This window comes from Ustilaginoidea virens, chromosome 1 (genome assembly GCF_000687475.1).
Source record: "Ustilaginoidea virens chromosome 1, complete sequence".
Taxonomy (NCBI): Eukaryota; Fungi; Ascomycota; class Sordariomycetes; order Hypocreales; family Clavicipitaceae; genus Ustilaginoidea; species Ustilaginoidea virens.
In genome coordinates this window covers 5,045,454-5,060,225 of record NC_057316.1, presented here as the reverse complement: position 1 = coordinate 5,060,225, position 14,772 = coordinate 5,045,454, and the positions used below count along the sequence as shown (strand labels likewise).

The 14,772-nt window shown below is 56.3% G+C and overlaps 4 protein-coding genes across 4 annotated transcripts; 2 read left to right on the top strand and 2 right to left on the bottom strand.

Annotated features, from left to right (window-relative positions):
• Nucleotides 1-3,089: 3,089 nt before the first annotated feature.
• Nucleotides 3,090-5,422, bottom strand: UV8b_01131 (uncharacterized protein; the record flags this gene model as incomplete). Its single annotated transcript, XM_043138629.1, has 4 exons — nucleotides 3,090-4,626; nucleotides 4,726-4,963; nucleotides 5,213-5,281; nucleotides 5,389-5,422. The coding sequence occupies 4 exons, from the start codon at nucleotides 5,420-5,422 to the stop codon at nucleotides 3,090-3,092; spliced, it is 1,878 nt and encodes a 625-aa protein (XP_042994563.1).
• Nucleotides 5,423-5,727: 305 nt separating this feature from the next.
• UV8b_01130 (uncharacterized protein) lies at nucleotides 5,728-6,402 on the top strand (the record flags this gene model as incomplete). Its single annotated transcript, XM_043138628.1, has 1 exon — nucleotides 5,728-6,402. The coding sequence occupies one exon, from the start codon at nucleotides 5,728-5,730 to the stop codon at nucleotides 6,400-6,402; it is 675 nt and encodes a 224-aa protein (XP_042994562.1).
• Nucleotides 6,403-7,731: 1,329 nt separating this feature from the next.
• Nucleotides 7,732-8,545, top strand: UV8b_01129 (uncharacterized protein; the record flags this gene model as incomplete). Its single annotated transcript, XM_043138627.1, has 2 exons — nucleotides 7,732-8,397; nucleotides 8,513-8,545. The coding sequence occupies 2 exons, from the start codon at nucleotides 7,732-7,734 to the stop codon at nucleotides 8,543-8,545; spliced, it is 699 nt and encodes a 232-aa protein (XP_042994561.1).
• Nucleotides 8,546-9,546: 1,001 nt separating this feature from the next.
• On the bottom strand, nucleotides 9,547-11,723 carry UV8b_01128 (uncharacterized protein; the record flags this gene model as incomplete). Its single annotated transcript, XM_043138626.1, has 3 exons — nucleotides 9,547-11,340; nucleotides 11,456-11,612; nucleotides 11,668-11,723. The coding sequence occupies 3 exons, from the start codon at nucleotides 11,721-11,723 to the stop codon at nucleotides 9,547-9,549; spliced, it is 2,007 nt and encodes a 668-aa protein (XP_042994560.1).
• Between the last annotated feature and the right edge of the window lie 3,049 nt (nucleotides 11,724-14,772).

Here is a 14,772-nt window from a genome sequence, read left to right as displayed (position 1 = left end):
GTGCCGCCGCTTTGGCAAACTATATTGGAACAAAGAAGTCTGAAGCCGAAGGGGGAAAGATGGAAGAAGTTGAGTAAAACAAAAAAAAACAAAAAAAAAAAAAAAAAAGGCCGACGGGTAAGCGGGCCGGCACTCGGTTGAAGGGATATTATGGCGGCAGCCTTTGCAGGAACTGGGACGGGAAATCGCGGGTGGACAAGTCGATTCGCCAAGGCCTCGTCGGCTAGCAAAGTCTAGACCAGCACAGGGGTTGTCGCTCGCGAGAAAGGCCCGGTGTTGCCTTTTTTTTTTTCTTCTTTTTTTCCCCTTTTTTTTTTCCTTTTTTTTCCCCCACGGGAGATGGATATTACGCAGGGGAGCGTCGGGTCGTCGAGATTGTCAGTCGCAAGTCGGAATCGCATGCAGTCGAGCAAGGCTTGGTGTTGAAGAAGTGTTGATAAAAAGGGATTCAAGCGGATCTCGGGCAGTGACGAGGAGAAACCGACAGGGTTGGGCGGGAGTTTGCGAAGCGAGAAGAAGAAGTCGCTAGTTCGAGGATGGGTAAACCAAGTTAGTGCGGGAGGGCGGAGGCGGCAATGAAGCGACAAAATCTGGGGGAGAAGTCGGGGTGGTGGTGGGTGTTGTCTGGTGACTTTGGCTCAAATCAATGGGCTTTGCTTTGGCTTGGCTCGCCCGCCTGCCCGCCCGGACTGGACTAGTTGGTCAAATCATAAACGGCCAGCGCCCTCAGGCCAAGAGGAGCAGCCCAGCCAGGCCAATCAACCCGAGCTGGCGAGACTTTTGAGCGGAGGAGCCAAGACGACACAAAGGGCGAAGGCGAAGGCGAGGCGAGGAAGCCCCTGCGGTCAAGGTCAAGGCACGGTTAATTAAGCCTCAAGTCTGCCAGCAGCAGAGAGGTACATATGTGGCACGTCGGTAACACATTGATACTACGGAGGACCGCGGCAACGCAGCCAGGAGTTTCAGTCGGTCAGTCAACTTGGGTCGGACCAGACCAGACCCAGCCAAGAAAGAGAGTGCACTGACGGAACCCGCGCTGGCAACATATGTACATGTATGTAGCCTGGGCCAAAGCCAAAAGCGAGAAGCCAGAAGCCAGAAGCCAGAAGCCAGAAGCCCGAAGCCCGCCCAAAAGCCTGGCCAAGAACCAAAGCAACCAAAGCAACCAATCCAATCAATGGAATCAATGAGGCCGGGCGGGCCATTGTCGGCAGGGCCGCCTCAATGGCTGGGTCCAGCATGCTAATGCTACATGCATGCTACATACATAGTTCGTCTCGCCCCCAAAGTCTGGACCCCAGCGAACTACGGAGTAGGCCCCTACTGTACCAGACCGGACCTAACCGGCCCACAACTTGAACCTCGTGCGGGTAGTCCGTACCAAAGGTCAACAACGTAGGCGGTACCTTGCAACTTGACAGTGCAAACTTCAACCCTGCAACTATCAATCCAGTCTGATTCTAGTTCTAGCTCTAGTCTGGTTCTAGGTTCAATAGGAAACGCAGCGCGCCAGGCAGGGTGTGGCGTCGCTGGTGCTGGTGCTGCTGCAGTGGCGCCGCCCTCGCTGGGCCCCCTCTGTACGGAGTACGGAGTATGTGTCCATCAATCAATCAATCAATCAATCAAATTTTATTCATCTTTTGCAAGTTGACCCGTGCCCCCCAGCTCCTCTGCTTGGCCGCCCATGGCCGGCAAGCCGCAATGTTCAGGCCCCAAAGTTCAGGCCCCAAAGTTCAGGCCCCAATGTTCAGGCCCAGGCTTTGTTGGTCACCGCGAAACCATTGACATGCATTGACCCCAGACGTCTTCACACAGCTAGCTGGTGGCAGCCTGCCGCGCAAAGGGCCGGGCACGTTCCACGCATTTGAAGCCCGCTGGCATCTGGGGTGCAGCGCCGTGCCGTCACGTCCACAGGGTACCAGACCAGACCAGACCAGACCAGACCAGACCCCCCCCCACTCCGTCAATGGTTTAGGCAGGCAGAATGGTTGCATGCACGTGCCATTGAACGCCATTGAACGATCCATGACAGCCCGCCCGTCCGCACTCCGCACACTGTACTCTGCACACTTTACTTGTACATACTCACTCTGCTCTGCACACAAGACTTTCCAACAAGACGGCCGCGGATCAGCCCAGCACGCACCAGACCATCGCTTCTTACAACAATGCAGCACAGACTCTGGCACCCCACCAAGCAGGCAGGCAGGCAGGCAGGCAGGCAGGCAGGCAGGCCAGCTCTGCAAATCCGAGCAACGGGACGATGGGGTTCAGCCGCCAGCCACCCAGCCCAGCGTCGCTTCTGCCAGTGATGGTGATGGATGAATCTCCTCAACCGGCGTGCTTGGCGTGCGTCGGCGTGTGTCGCCGTGTGTCGGCGTGCGTCGGGGTGGGCGCCCGGCCCCCGGGTCATCATTCGCTCCATCCATCCGCGCGCACGTCACCGTCATCGGCACCGTCACAAGTCAAACACAGTCACAGACAACACAATGCTCAACATTAGGTAAGGCCTGGTACCTACCTAGGTACCTATTTATGTACGGAGTACTCCGTGCAAAGGTCTGTCCCCCGATTTGCTGCTGCTGTGCAGGCATCGACAGCAAGATCTGGGATGACGACCGCAGGGTGCACTTTGTTCATATTCATACATGTTTATTGATGAGGACTTTAGCTATCAGTACATCCGGGGGAAGGGAGGGAGAAAAAAAAAAAAAAAAAAAAAAAAAAAAAAAAAAAAAAAAAAAGTATCATCGACCATCGACCATCAAAGTAAATACCCAAAATGCGCCTGCGGCTACCGCACTGCCAATACAGTCGGGGCCAAAACTTGGGGAATCATGTCTCCATCTTCTTCTTCCTGCTCTTTACTTCCTTCACACGGTCGTTCTATGTGCAGAAATGGTTTCAAGGAGAAGGAAAAAAAAAAAAAAAAACCTTCCCTACCTTCTCTCCTTTTTTCCCCAGCCAAACGAGTGGGCAAAATAAAAAAAATCATGTCTTTGCCATGCATCCGCATAAAACATGGCTGATCCCTCATCAACCCCCCCTCGCCCACCAGCATGATCCGGTTGAGCCGGGCAAGGTCCAGGTTAAATCTCGAGGCTGGGTTCAACGCCCTTGACACGGCCAATGACCTGGTTGGGAGCGTACTTGGGGATGACCTCATCGTCGTGCAACATCTCAAACTCCTCCGTGGCATCGCGCCCCATGAAGTTTTTGATGGCCTGAGGCCCGCCTGGGTGCTCGTCGAGCCAGTTGCTGAGGTCCATGACCACGCCCTTAACTACCACCCACAGGTCTCCCTCCTTGTTATGTTTAGCGACCTCCTCCATGGTGTACTCCGTCTCGGGAATCTTGAAGGCCTCGGAGGCTTTGGCGGCGGACTCACCGGTGGCGGCGGCGGCGGCGGGAGCGGCGCTGGACTGCTGGACGGCAGCGGCTCCGGAGCCTGAGCCTGAGCCGCTGCTGTTGGCCCACTCGACCGTCAGCTTGCCGGGCGCGGAGGGATCGAGGTGAAGAGAGATCTGGCCGAGACGCTGAGCGGCACCGGCGGCGCTTCCCGACAGAGCCTGCTGGAACAGGTAGTTGCTGGCCGAGTCACCGGCAACCCGGCCGTAGACGACACAGCCAAGCAAGGAGGAGCCGCCGAGACGGTTGGCGCCGTGAACACCTCCGGCCAGCTCACCGCAGGCAAAGAGCCCGTCAAAGGGCTTCTTGTCCTGGTTGAGGACCTGGGCCTTGTCGTTGATCTCGATTCCGCCCATGGTGAAGTGGAGGACGGGCTCCATGAGGGCGACGTGGAAGTCGTCGTTGACGTCGAGGGGCATGTTGTGGAAGAACTTCTTGCCCCACGGGTCCTTCTGCTTGCCCTCGGCAATGGCGTTGTAGGTCTGGAAAGTCTTTTGCAGGTGGTCGGGGCTGCAGCCAATCTCCTTGGCCAGCTCCTTACCCGTCATCTTGCGCATGAGGCCGCGGCCGGAATAGTGGCGGGTGTGGAAGTCGAGCGTCTTGGACGCCTTGGAGTTGAGAACAAGACGGATGGGGAACTTGTTCTTGTCCTTCTCCTTCCACATCATGCCCGAGACGTAGTCGCGGTGGCCGAGCTCGTCGCAGAATCGGTCGCCGTCGCCATTGAGGAGGATGCCGCCTTCGCCTCGGAGAGCCTCGGCAGCCAGGAACTTCCACTTGGATCCGGGATCCTTGGGGTCGACCAGACCAGTGGGATGGACCTGGACCTTGTCCATGTCGATGCCGTTGCCACCAATGGCCATGACCATCTTCTGACCGTCACCGGTGGCGTGGGTGCCGTTTGTGGTGGCGAGGCCCATGGTGTCTGGGCGATGCTTCTGCAGCAGGGACGTCTCGCCAAAGTCGGCGGCGTAACCGCCGGTGGCGAGAACAACGGGGCCATCGACGGAGGCGGACTTGCCGTCCAGTTCGTAGGTGACACCGGTGACCTTGTTAGCTTGCTTGTTCAGCGAGGTAACGCGGGCCTTCTTGATGATCCGGACTCGGTGGGGCTCCTTCTCGGCAAGCTCCTCGATGCGCTGCATGAGAGCGTAGGTGATGGCCATGCCGGGGAACTTGGCATCGTGACCACGGTGGGTTCGGGGTTGGGAGTGGCCACTACGGACTGGTAAGCACCTGACCCTTCTGCTTTGCATTCCGCCAATAACCAAAACGTAGGGCGTCGGGGCGTCCGCACAATGGCAGAGCGAGACTCACCCGAGACGGGACACCAGGGTCAGATCAAGGTCAAAGACATCCTGCAGCCACTCAACGGCAGCGGCGGATTTGTATGTGAGAACTTTGATGAGGTCGGGGCGAGCCTTGTCACGGGCCGATTTGAGGGTATCATCGTAGAACTGCTTGACGCTGTCTCCAATGTTGTGCTCGACTTGGGTTCTGGTCAAGGCGCCGTTGATACCGGATGTGGCCTTTGTGGAGTTGCCTCCAAAGAAACCTGGGTGGCGAATCGCATGTTAGTGCGTGCGAAACGAGGGAGTACCAGTCGGCTCATTCGACCGAGACAGGCCGCTGGGAGCGACAACGCAAATCGGACGCGTGGGATTCCGAGCTGGGGCTTATGGTTGAGCGGTAAGAGCAGGTCACACCTTGCTCGGTCCGGGGAAACCAGCCCATGGGTGCCGCAGCACAGCGCGGACTCCCACAAATGGTGGAGGACGGTGACGCGCAACAACAAAAAACTCACCCTGCTTATCGAGGACAACAACGTTGCCACCAGCCAGGTAGATGGTATGGGCGGCACTCAAGCCAGAGACTAGACAAGAATGATTGATTAGCTTCCTCGGGGTATTTGACTCGACTTGGTGTTTGGGGGGCGGCTGGCTGGCAAGTCGCGGACAATCGAGACGAGCTGTTACTTACGGCCGCCACCAACAACAATGACACTGGGAGCCATGATGTATGTGTGTGTGTGTGTGTGTGTGTGTGTGTGTGTGTGTGTGTGTGTGTATGTGCGTGTGCGCGCGTGTGTGCGATGATGGAGGGCAACAGCTTTGCGGTGGGTTGCGCTCGCGTCGTCAGATGAAAGAGCTCGCAAAAGGACACACGGCGAGGATGAGAGGATAAAGAGGATGAAGAGGAGAGAGGAGCGAGAGGAAGAGGCGAGAGGAGAGGGGAGAGGATGAGGAAAAGAGATGGAATGTAATGTGGAGAAGGAAACCAGACGAAGGCAGTTTTAAGAGGTTCCTGCGGAGCGTGAGAATGGGTGAGTTTACAAACTTACGCCGAGGACGGGGCAGTGAGTGCCCACTCCAAGAGGCCCAGAGCCGAGGTCGACGACGGGCACTCGTTCTGCCGAGAGCAACGGCCGCTGCTACTGGCTGGCTGCTGGCTGGCTGCTGGCTGGCGGCTGGCTGGCGGGTGCGCAGCGCATGGAGACCAGGTGGCGGCTGGGGTGTGCGGGCAGGAGGGGGGGCGTGGCTGGAAAAGGACACCAGTCGCTTCGAGTCGACGTCTGGTTACGTCCAGGTCAGGTCAGGTCAGGTCAGGTCAGGTCCAGGTCAGCTGGCACCTATAATAATTGACGGGTGTCCTTGGCGCGGGCTGTTGGAGGCGAATTGCGGAACTTGCAAATCATTGCGCATGCCCTGGCTCATGGCCTTGAACCATCTCATCATTCATCGTTGTCGCCAGGAATGCTCCAGGCCGAGGGGAGGTCCGTACAAATCAAATAGGCATCACCGTCGTCGTCTTCTGGCTTTACTCGGTCCTCGATATCTACAAGACCTGACCATGGCAAGATTCCCACTCGGTACAGAGGAAAGCCAACGTCGGGAGAAAGAAGACAGTGATGACAACGACAACAACGACAACAACGACAACAACGACAACAACGACAACAACGACAACAACGACAACGACAACGACAACACCTAGTCTGGTGCTGGGCAGGTGGCCGGCCAGGCAATGGCAGACGAATGGTCTGGTTGCTCCAAGCCTCCAACTACCTACCTTACCTAGGAAAATACCAACCGCAACTGCGGTGTACTAGACTAGGCCGGCACTTACAGATCATTAGGACCAGACTACATACCGCTACAGCCCGGCCAGACGAGCAGACGAATGCGAGCACGGGTATAAAGACAAGCGGCGACTCCTCCCGGTGCTTAGCCCAGCATCCCCCAGCTGGGCCATTGCGCCGACACCATCATGGACGACTCGGGACGGCTCCTCTGCCCCGCGATTTAGCTGTGCTCCTGCTCCTGCTCCTGCTCCTGCTCCTGCTCCCGCTTGATCCTACTCCCGATCCTGAACCCGGACCCGGACCCGAACCCCGAACCCCGAACCCCGAACCCTTGGCCCGTCCGCCGACTGGTGCTGGCTGCCAACGGACAGGCGCCGCCCGCCCTCTTGCCACCCTCTGCCACCCTCACCATCTGCTTGCCCCGACACGCAGACCAGAACCCCCCCCCCCCCCCCCCCATTCCTACGACTTGCCCCCCCCCGCTCATGGCCTCTTGCCCACGATAGACGAGGAGAAATTCACCCACGGGGAGATTGCCTCGCCTTCGCCTTTGCTTGGCCTGCCCGCTCCGCTGCCAGCTGCACCCCGACCCCGGTCTGGTCTGCTCCAGCTGCCTGGCATGTGAAGCCCCCCCTGCTTAGCGCTGCCCTTTGCTCGCACCCAATGAGCTTTGGGCCAAAGTCCGCCCAGCGACCTCAATCAGAGCCGCCCTGATTGGCCGCATGGATTTGCCCCTGCGGGTCTTTTTCTCAATCCCACACCACCCCCCCCCCCCTATTTCTCCCACACCCTCCTTCTTTTTGTGGGGAGGGAACCTTGCCACCCAGCAGTTTCTATTCCACTTTCACATGTAAAGACCGCGCGACGGACGTCTCGTGATTCCCTGATTCACCTGCTCCCCCCCCCCGCAAGGCCCTGGTTCCAAGTCTGTCTGGCAGTCTGGGGAACTTTGCTTCGGCTGCCTCGAACCGAAGCTGCCTGAACTTGCTCTTCCCCGTGACGCCGCACGTGCCGCGAGCCCCTCTCCGCCGCCCGACGTGCCCCGTCTCGTTACTCCCCCGCAGCGCCTCGTGACGCACCAAGCACAAGCAAAACACAACTCCGTCACAGTCATCATCTCTCACCAGCACTCCGCGCGTTCCCCCCGGTCCGTGCATCCCTCAAACCTCCCCTCGTCCCAAACGTCCTCCCCATCCCGCCTGCTGCATCGCCCAAATCTCCCCCCCCCCCATCAACTCGGCATGAGGCCGACCCTCGCCGTCGTCCTCATCGCCGTCCTCGCACCCGCCTCGCTCCAGCAAATCATGCCCCCGACCTCTCAGCAGCAGCGTCTGCCCGTCCAACCCCCCGGCAAGGAAGACCTCTACTCGGACGACAACCCCCCGCCGCCCCGCATCAAATTCTCCAGCGGCACCAGCAGCGGCACCGCCGACGACCACGACCCCTCCTCCCCGGACAAATACCACCCGTCCCAGATCCAGCCCCGAATCTCCCTAGCCGAGGCCATCGGTCCGCAGCGCTCCATCTCCTCCTTCGGCTCCGTCGCCCGCCTCCGCTCCCCCACGTCCGACCTGCTCTCCGACCCAGCCGCCAAGGCGACCGTCCTCGCCCCCCTCAACTCCGCCATAGACGCCCTGCCCCGCAAACCGTGGGAATCCCCCAGCGACTACTCCGCCCTGGGCGACCGAGCCTACCAAGGGCAGCAGGGCCAGGACCGCGCGAACCACAACCTGGAGCAGTTTGTAAAGGCCCACCTGGTCATGAGGGCGCCGTGGCGGGAGGGCGACAGGGCCACCACCTGGGCGGGCAAGCAAGTCTGGTGGGAAGAAAAGGACGGCAAGAGGCTCATTCTGCCGGACGGCGTCGAGGTGGACAGGGTCGTCTGCAGGGTTGCCAATGGCGAACTGGTAAGTGGCATCCCGAGGGTTTGTGAGAAAAAAAAAAAAAAAAAAAAAAAAAAAAAAAAGGATACTGCAAAGTGCGAGATTCAAAGGTGCGACTGGCCGTGCTAACTTGATCAAGTGGTTGCTCAAAGGAGTGATGAATTACCAGTGAGGAAATGACTGATGACGGCGCGAGTATTTTCTTTGCGCGTGTAATGAATGGCACTGACTGGGCATATTTGTATCTATTGATGGCATGTGCAGGTATAACATGGCAGTGAAGTGAAGCTTTGGTGCTTCTCACCTCCGTCTACCTAACCGCCACGCTTACTTCTTGGCCATGCAGATGGAATGAACAGCACTCATCATGTACAACCGGGTCTTATTCATGCTCTGGAATCTGCAACATATGCCATGCCATGTAAAACACTTGTTGAGGAAGGGGACTTTTCTGCGCAGATTACATCTAGCCCGACCAACGACACCAGCTCCTGAATGGATAGCACATCTTGTCGTCTTCTCACTGCAAAAGACGGCTTTTCCAGGACAGGAGAGTGGGAACGAGTTTTGCAAGCAAACGACTTTGGGACTCTCCAAATCTTGCAAAAAAAAAAAAAAAAAAAAAAAAAAATTACGAACAAGCGAGACGACCAACGCCGCGTGCAACCATCCACTTGCTGATATATTCATGACGACCAGTTAGTCAAAAAAAGAAAAAAGAAGAAAGAAAAAAAAAAGGGCCAACTATCGCTTCAACTCAAACAATCACTCAACAAAAGCCAACCCGCCAAGCCGTGATATACCACTCCGTCAAATATCGAATGTTTCCGCATCCATATGTACCTTTGACAGGGTCCTGCACTCCTTGTCATGTATGCGTATAATAAAAGATCAAGCATATTAGCGCAAGTAAAGCGATCCAACGTAATTCCAGCCCGGGTATATCCGAACGCGTCGTTGCCGAAATTTGATTTATGGTCAAGAAGAAAACAGGGGAGAAGGATTGCACAACGAAGCGGGAAAAAAAAAAGAAAAGAAAAGGAAAAAAAAAAACAAGCTCGTGAGCACGCGAGGTAGAAGAAGAAGAGAAGAAGAACAAGGATGAGACCGGAGAATGGGGACGAGAGTATCAAGAGTATCAATTGTGCGCATTCCGAGAAGCAAGCTACCAAATCAAGCAACCTCCCACGCCTGCTCCACTCTGACTCTTTTGGCTTCTGCTGGTCCAGAGTGGTGTTCGCTTGGTATCCCGCCATCAACTTCAGGACTCTTGCGCTTAGTCGCCCCGGGCGGGTCAGAGGTTGGTGGTGGAGCACCGCTCGTCGTGGTAGTGCTTGCAGTTGTGGCTGCAGCAGATGACGTGCTGCTGCTGTTGTTGCTTGTGCTGCTGTTGTAGTTGCCAGAAGTGCCCTGGCCGTCGTCTCTCAAAAAGCTCGGGCCATTGCCCACCACTGGTGTGGCGAAATTCAGCGGACTAGGCAGGGTGTTGCTGTCGCTTCCGCGGAAATTCCACTCCGGGTAGAAGCTGCTTGGACTGGGCAAGAAGTCGTGGTTGAGGAACCTCGAGGGCAGCGCAGAGACGGGTGTTTCCCCGTTCATGTTTTGTGCTGGTGGCGGCCGAGCAAAGGGATTCGGTGGCCCGCTGGCACCCGCGGAGAGCAGCGCAGATGCCGAAGGAGAAGGCGGAGGAAGGACGACCGAGGCTGCCTGCCGTGGTGCCTGAGTCGGGGTGATGGCAGGACCTTGCGGCGATTGCGACTCGTCTCCGGCACTAGCAGGCTCGGATGCGCCGTCTGGAATCTGCAGGGTAAGCGGAGGGCCCCTGGGTCGGGATGCACCACTCGACCCGCCAACCTTGAGGCTATTCGACCTAGACGGGGGAGTAAACGATGCTTCGGGCCCTGACGAGGTAGATGCGGCTCGAACCTTGTCAGCGCTGCTTTGGGTGCTTGATCGTTTCAGCCGTGGTGAAGCCGATGCATCTCCACGTGACGGAATATCCGCGGATTGGGTCCGCTTGAGTCCGCTGGCACCCGCCTCCGACTTGAGGCCTTGAGAGTCGTTTGAGAAAGAAGCAAGATGTTGTGACAAGATGGACCTGTTCTCCTCGATGGGGGTGAAAATGCTATGAGACCTTCTCTGCGGCAGTTTTCTGACTGCAGAATCAGTATTCAGCAGCAGCAGCTGTGGCCTATCCGACGGCTCAGTCCTTGGCCTAGGGTCGACAGAAGGCGGTGGAGGAGGGAGGTCTTGCGGACGTCGCTCGGACAGTGAAGGAGACGAGAAGTGTTGGCCTGGATGCTGCTGAGGAGGCAAGTGCTGTTGGCTATTCCCATTGGGAAGCTGCGCCTCGGGAGGCTCCGTTCGGGATATAGTGGGTATAGAACGAGGGTGTGGTTGAGACGTGTAACCAGGAGGAGCAGCAGGTCGACGGTCTTCTGCGTACTGCGGTTGCTGCTGGGGCAGCGGAGGAGGAGGCGGCGGGGGCCCATGTTGGTGCGGTTGTTGCTGTTGCAAAGGATACGGGTACTGCGCCGTAGGCTGCGGCCCAAGCATCCCTGGCGGACCCGAGGTTTGGTAAATTGGAGGTGTCGGCATGTAGGTGATGCCAGGATGAGCTGCATGAGCCTGGGCCGCCATGTTGGGGACTACTCTGCGCACGTCATTCCTCGAACCGGGCCGGGAACCCATCGTTGGTTGAGGCGTTGTTCCTCGCGGTCCAGGATGGCCAGGAAGACCTGGTTGTGCTTGGAAAGGGCCCCCATTTGGGATGGGCGGCGATGCCGATGGAGTGTGATGACGAAGTTGAGGGAATTGTGGTTGGACATGCCCGTGAAACTGGGGAGGCATCATTAGATGTTCGTGTCCATCAAGGCCTCTAGGAGGAGTCCCGTCACCGTCATCCTCATCATCGTCATCACCACCGTTGAAATCCGCTGGTCCTTTGTGTTCATTTGGACCACCATGCTGCGACACGCCAGTCAATACTCCGGTTTTGAGGGTCATTTTTCTCTGGTGGTTGTGGCGAGGTTCGTTGAAGAACAAGCAGCCAGACACAGAACTAGGCTTCAGCTCGACTCACATATTGATATCTGCTAATGAGGTCGCGCATGTCTGTAGACGAGTACTCGTATAGCTTTTTGTTGTTTCCGAAAATAAAGACGGCTACGTCGACGGAGCAGAGCACCGATAATTCGTGAGCCTTCTTGAACAATCCACCTTTTCGTTTCAAAAATGTCCTGCATCCACGATCAGTACGGGAGATTGGTGGGCACATCCGAGTTCACCACCTACACCGATCTGTTCCTGTCATCTTTGATGGCTTTAATCTCAATCTTTCTTCGGCCCATGGTTGCGTGCTGGCGCGTCTATGCACGGCTTCCTTTGCGCGCAGTCGAAACGCTCAGAGCCAAGCTTGCGACAATGTAGAAGCTTGTTTCACGCTCGCACCTCGTGGAGAGGGCAGCTTTGGATAGTTTGCGCAACTATGTGAAGCAGGTGATAGGATGGGCGACGAGACAAAAATATAATAAATAAATAATAAAAAAAAGAGTCCTTCGGAAATGGGAAACCAAAATAATCGGAATCTGCGCTGACGCAAGAAGCTGTGCTGGTTGCCCGGCGTCTTAGATGGGAAGGCAAGTGCACGCGTGCGCGAGACGTTTGGTGACGGTAGTTGAAGGTTCGCCAGCCGAATTTGAAGGGTGTCGATAGGAGGCGAGAACTACTTGAAAAGATAGGCGGGAGCAAAAAGTGGGAGAGAAAATAAAAGTGGCGACTATGAGACAGACAGGAGGGTGAGGGCGCGAAGCTTTATTAAAGTATGCTTTAAATCAAAGTTGTCCTAGCAGAACATGGAATGCCAAAAGAAAAAAAAGAAGAAAAAAAAAAAAAAAAAGGCCTGAATCGAAAAGCACAAGGGAAGGTGTGTCAAGAAGTAAAGGAAGGAAAATTGTCGAGTGTTCGGAGGGATAGAACAGCGGGAGAGGGGCTGCATCCAAACCGAGACTGGGGAGATATTTCCAGTATGTAAAGAAAAGTCGGCGGTGGTGTTGAGGGGAGTTGGCGATGGGCGAGGCTTAGCGGGAGGAGCGGTAAGGTCAAAGGGTACTCCGTAGCGGCAAAGGGTAGCGTCACAGCCAAAGACGCAGCCAGGTGACGGGTCGGTCGGTCCAGGTAAGAATGCAAAACCGGCGGCGACGTCCAGAGAAGGGCCTGTAGATTGGTTTATAGCTTAGTAGCCAGGCGTCGGTTGAGGTCAACGTTGTTTGGCGGTATATAGTATATAGCCGCAGCAGCGCAGCAGGCAAAGGCAACGGTGCAGGATGGGGCTGGGTCTGGCGTCGGAGGCTTCTAATAATAGACGTGATCATGTTCAGATCAGAAGGGGGGAGGAGGAGGAAGAGAAGGACGGAGAGGCCAGAAAGAGAGGAAGAGAGACTTGGAGAGCGGAGCGGGAGAGAGGAAGATGCACAACGCACACACAGCACAGTAGCGAGCAGGTGAGCACTGGGCGATATGGCAGGCGGGCAAGGCAGGCAGACAGACAAGGCAAGGCAGGCAGGCAGTGGGATGTGCAGTGGGATGTACTTACCTACCTCTTTGGCGGGTGGGTTGCATGTACAATGTAGCAAAGCAAGAGCCGCTTTGAGGGGGGGGGTTTTTCGCCTTTCTTTTTTTTTTTTTTTTTTTTTTTTTTTCTTTTCCCTTGGCCGCGGGAAGGGGTGGGGAGCGGGGGGCAGAAAGGGAAAGGGGGCGTGGGTTGGCTTGCTGCAGGCGCTGCCTGGCAATCTCATCTGCTCAAAGGGCTCAAGCTTAACAACAACCAGGGGAAGGAAATGGATCCGGTGGGACGGACTGTACGGAGCAAGATGAAGCGGAATGCGGAACAGCAGACCAAGACAGACGGCTTCATCGAGCGAACGCCAGGCACTAGCATTTTCGCAACGGGTTCTAGGTCCGTTTTTTATTAACGGGCACTGGTCAACGGCACGTGCTTGGGTGGCCAGTGCAGGGGGGCTAGAGGGGCACTGGGTCAAGACAAGGCAGACAACATAGACTTGGAGAGTCGAGCGCAAGGAAATTGCGTCCCTACTGGAGCACGTGTGGGCCCTGGAGCTGAGCATGGGCCTGGGGCCTGGTGGCCGAGCCGATTCCTTTTTGGCATGGCATGAAATAAATTTCTCTCTCTCATTTGACATTTGACGGGCAGATGGCCTTTGCAGGCTGCAACTGGCATCTCGCGAGAAAGTTTCGATTCGTTTCCAATCCAGCCAGGGGAAGCAGGTACACGGAACTCCGTACATGCTGCACCGTACATGTGTGTATGTGTTTGTACCTTGCTTGACCCTTGGGGTATTTCTCGTCCTGAAAGAGTGCAGCACAGTGCAGCACAGTGCAGCACAGTACCGGGCAGTACCGGGCAGCACCGGGCAGGGCAGCATCAGCAATGGATTGCCACCAAACCTGGTGTAGTGTACTCCGCAGTTACCCCGTGCTTGTTTGTGCAAGACACCAGGGAACCATCAATCGTATCTGTATCTGCCTTCAGGATGCATGGGTTGAACGTGCATCACCACCAGCTTGGCTTGGGGGCCATTGATCTCATACGCCCCATTGACGGGTTCACGACGAGAAACCAGATTGGATAGGGATGACGAACGGTAATGGGATTATAGGCATGATGCATGCCTCCATGGTTGGTGCCTGGCATTTTCCTACCCTGTTCCTCTGCTAGTACTCCGTACATAGTTTCCCTCGGCCTGCGGTTTTTACGGGCTTCAAGTTGAAGTGGCCACTCCCACTCCCGTCCGTCCACGGCATAGCCGCATGTGGCATGTCTACATGTAGGTACGGAGTACATACATGTGTGTGGCGACAAATATTAAGCGCCACCCCAGTCGTAACTTGGGCGCAAACGATTACTAAAATTCCCCAGCCGTCTTCAATCTCATCCGAGATATAGTTTCCTGTGTGACTCACTCAGGACCAGCGCTTTGCAGTTTCTAGTAAGCTTACATTTACATGTACGTGCCGGCACGTCCGTCATTCAAAGGGACCGAGACCCAGTCGAGTTTGTCCTTGATGCCACATCAGCTACAATCAAGGCTATGTACATCTCCCCAGAGTACTCGGTACTGCATCGCTCCCTTTCGCTCTATTTCGCCCCATTTCGCCCCATTTCGCATCTGCCTCGCATCTGCCTCGCATCTGCCTCGCCCTGATTGACTGAATAATGGCCGGCCTGTGGCTTGAGGGCCGCCGTTGGCAAGCCACGGTAGAGCACGGTGAAAAGAATGCGCCAAGTCGCCAACCAACCGAACAGCGTGGAGCGTCCATCTCGTCAAAACGCTTGTCAAAGTGGCTTTTCCTGGGGCCAGAGGTCATGATTTCATTTGG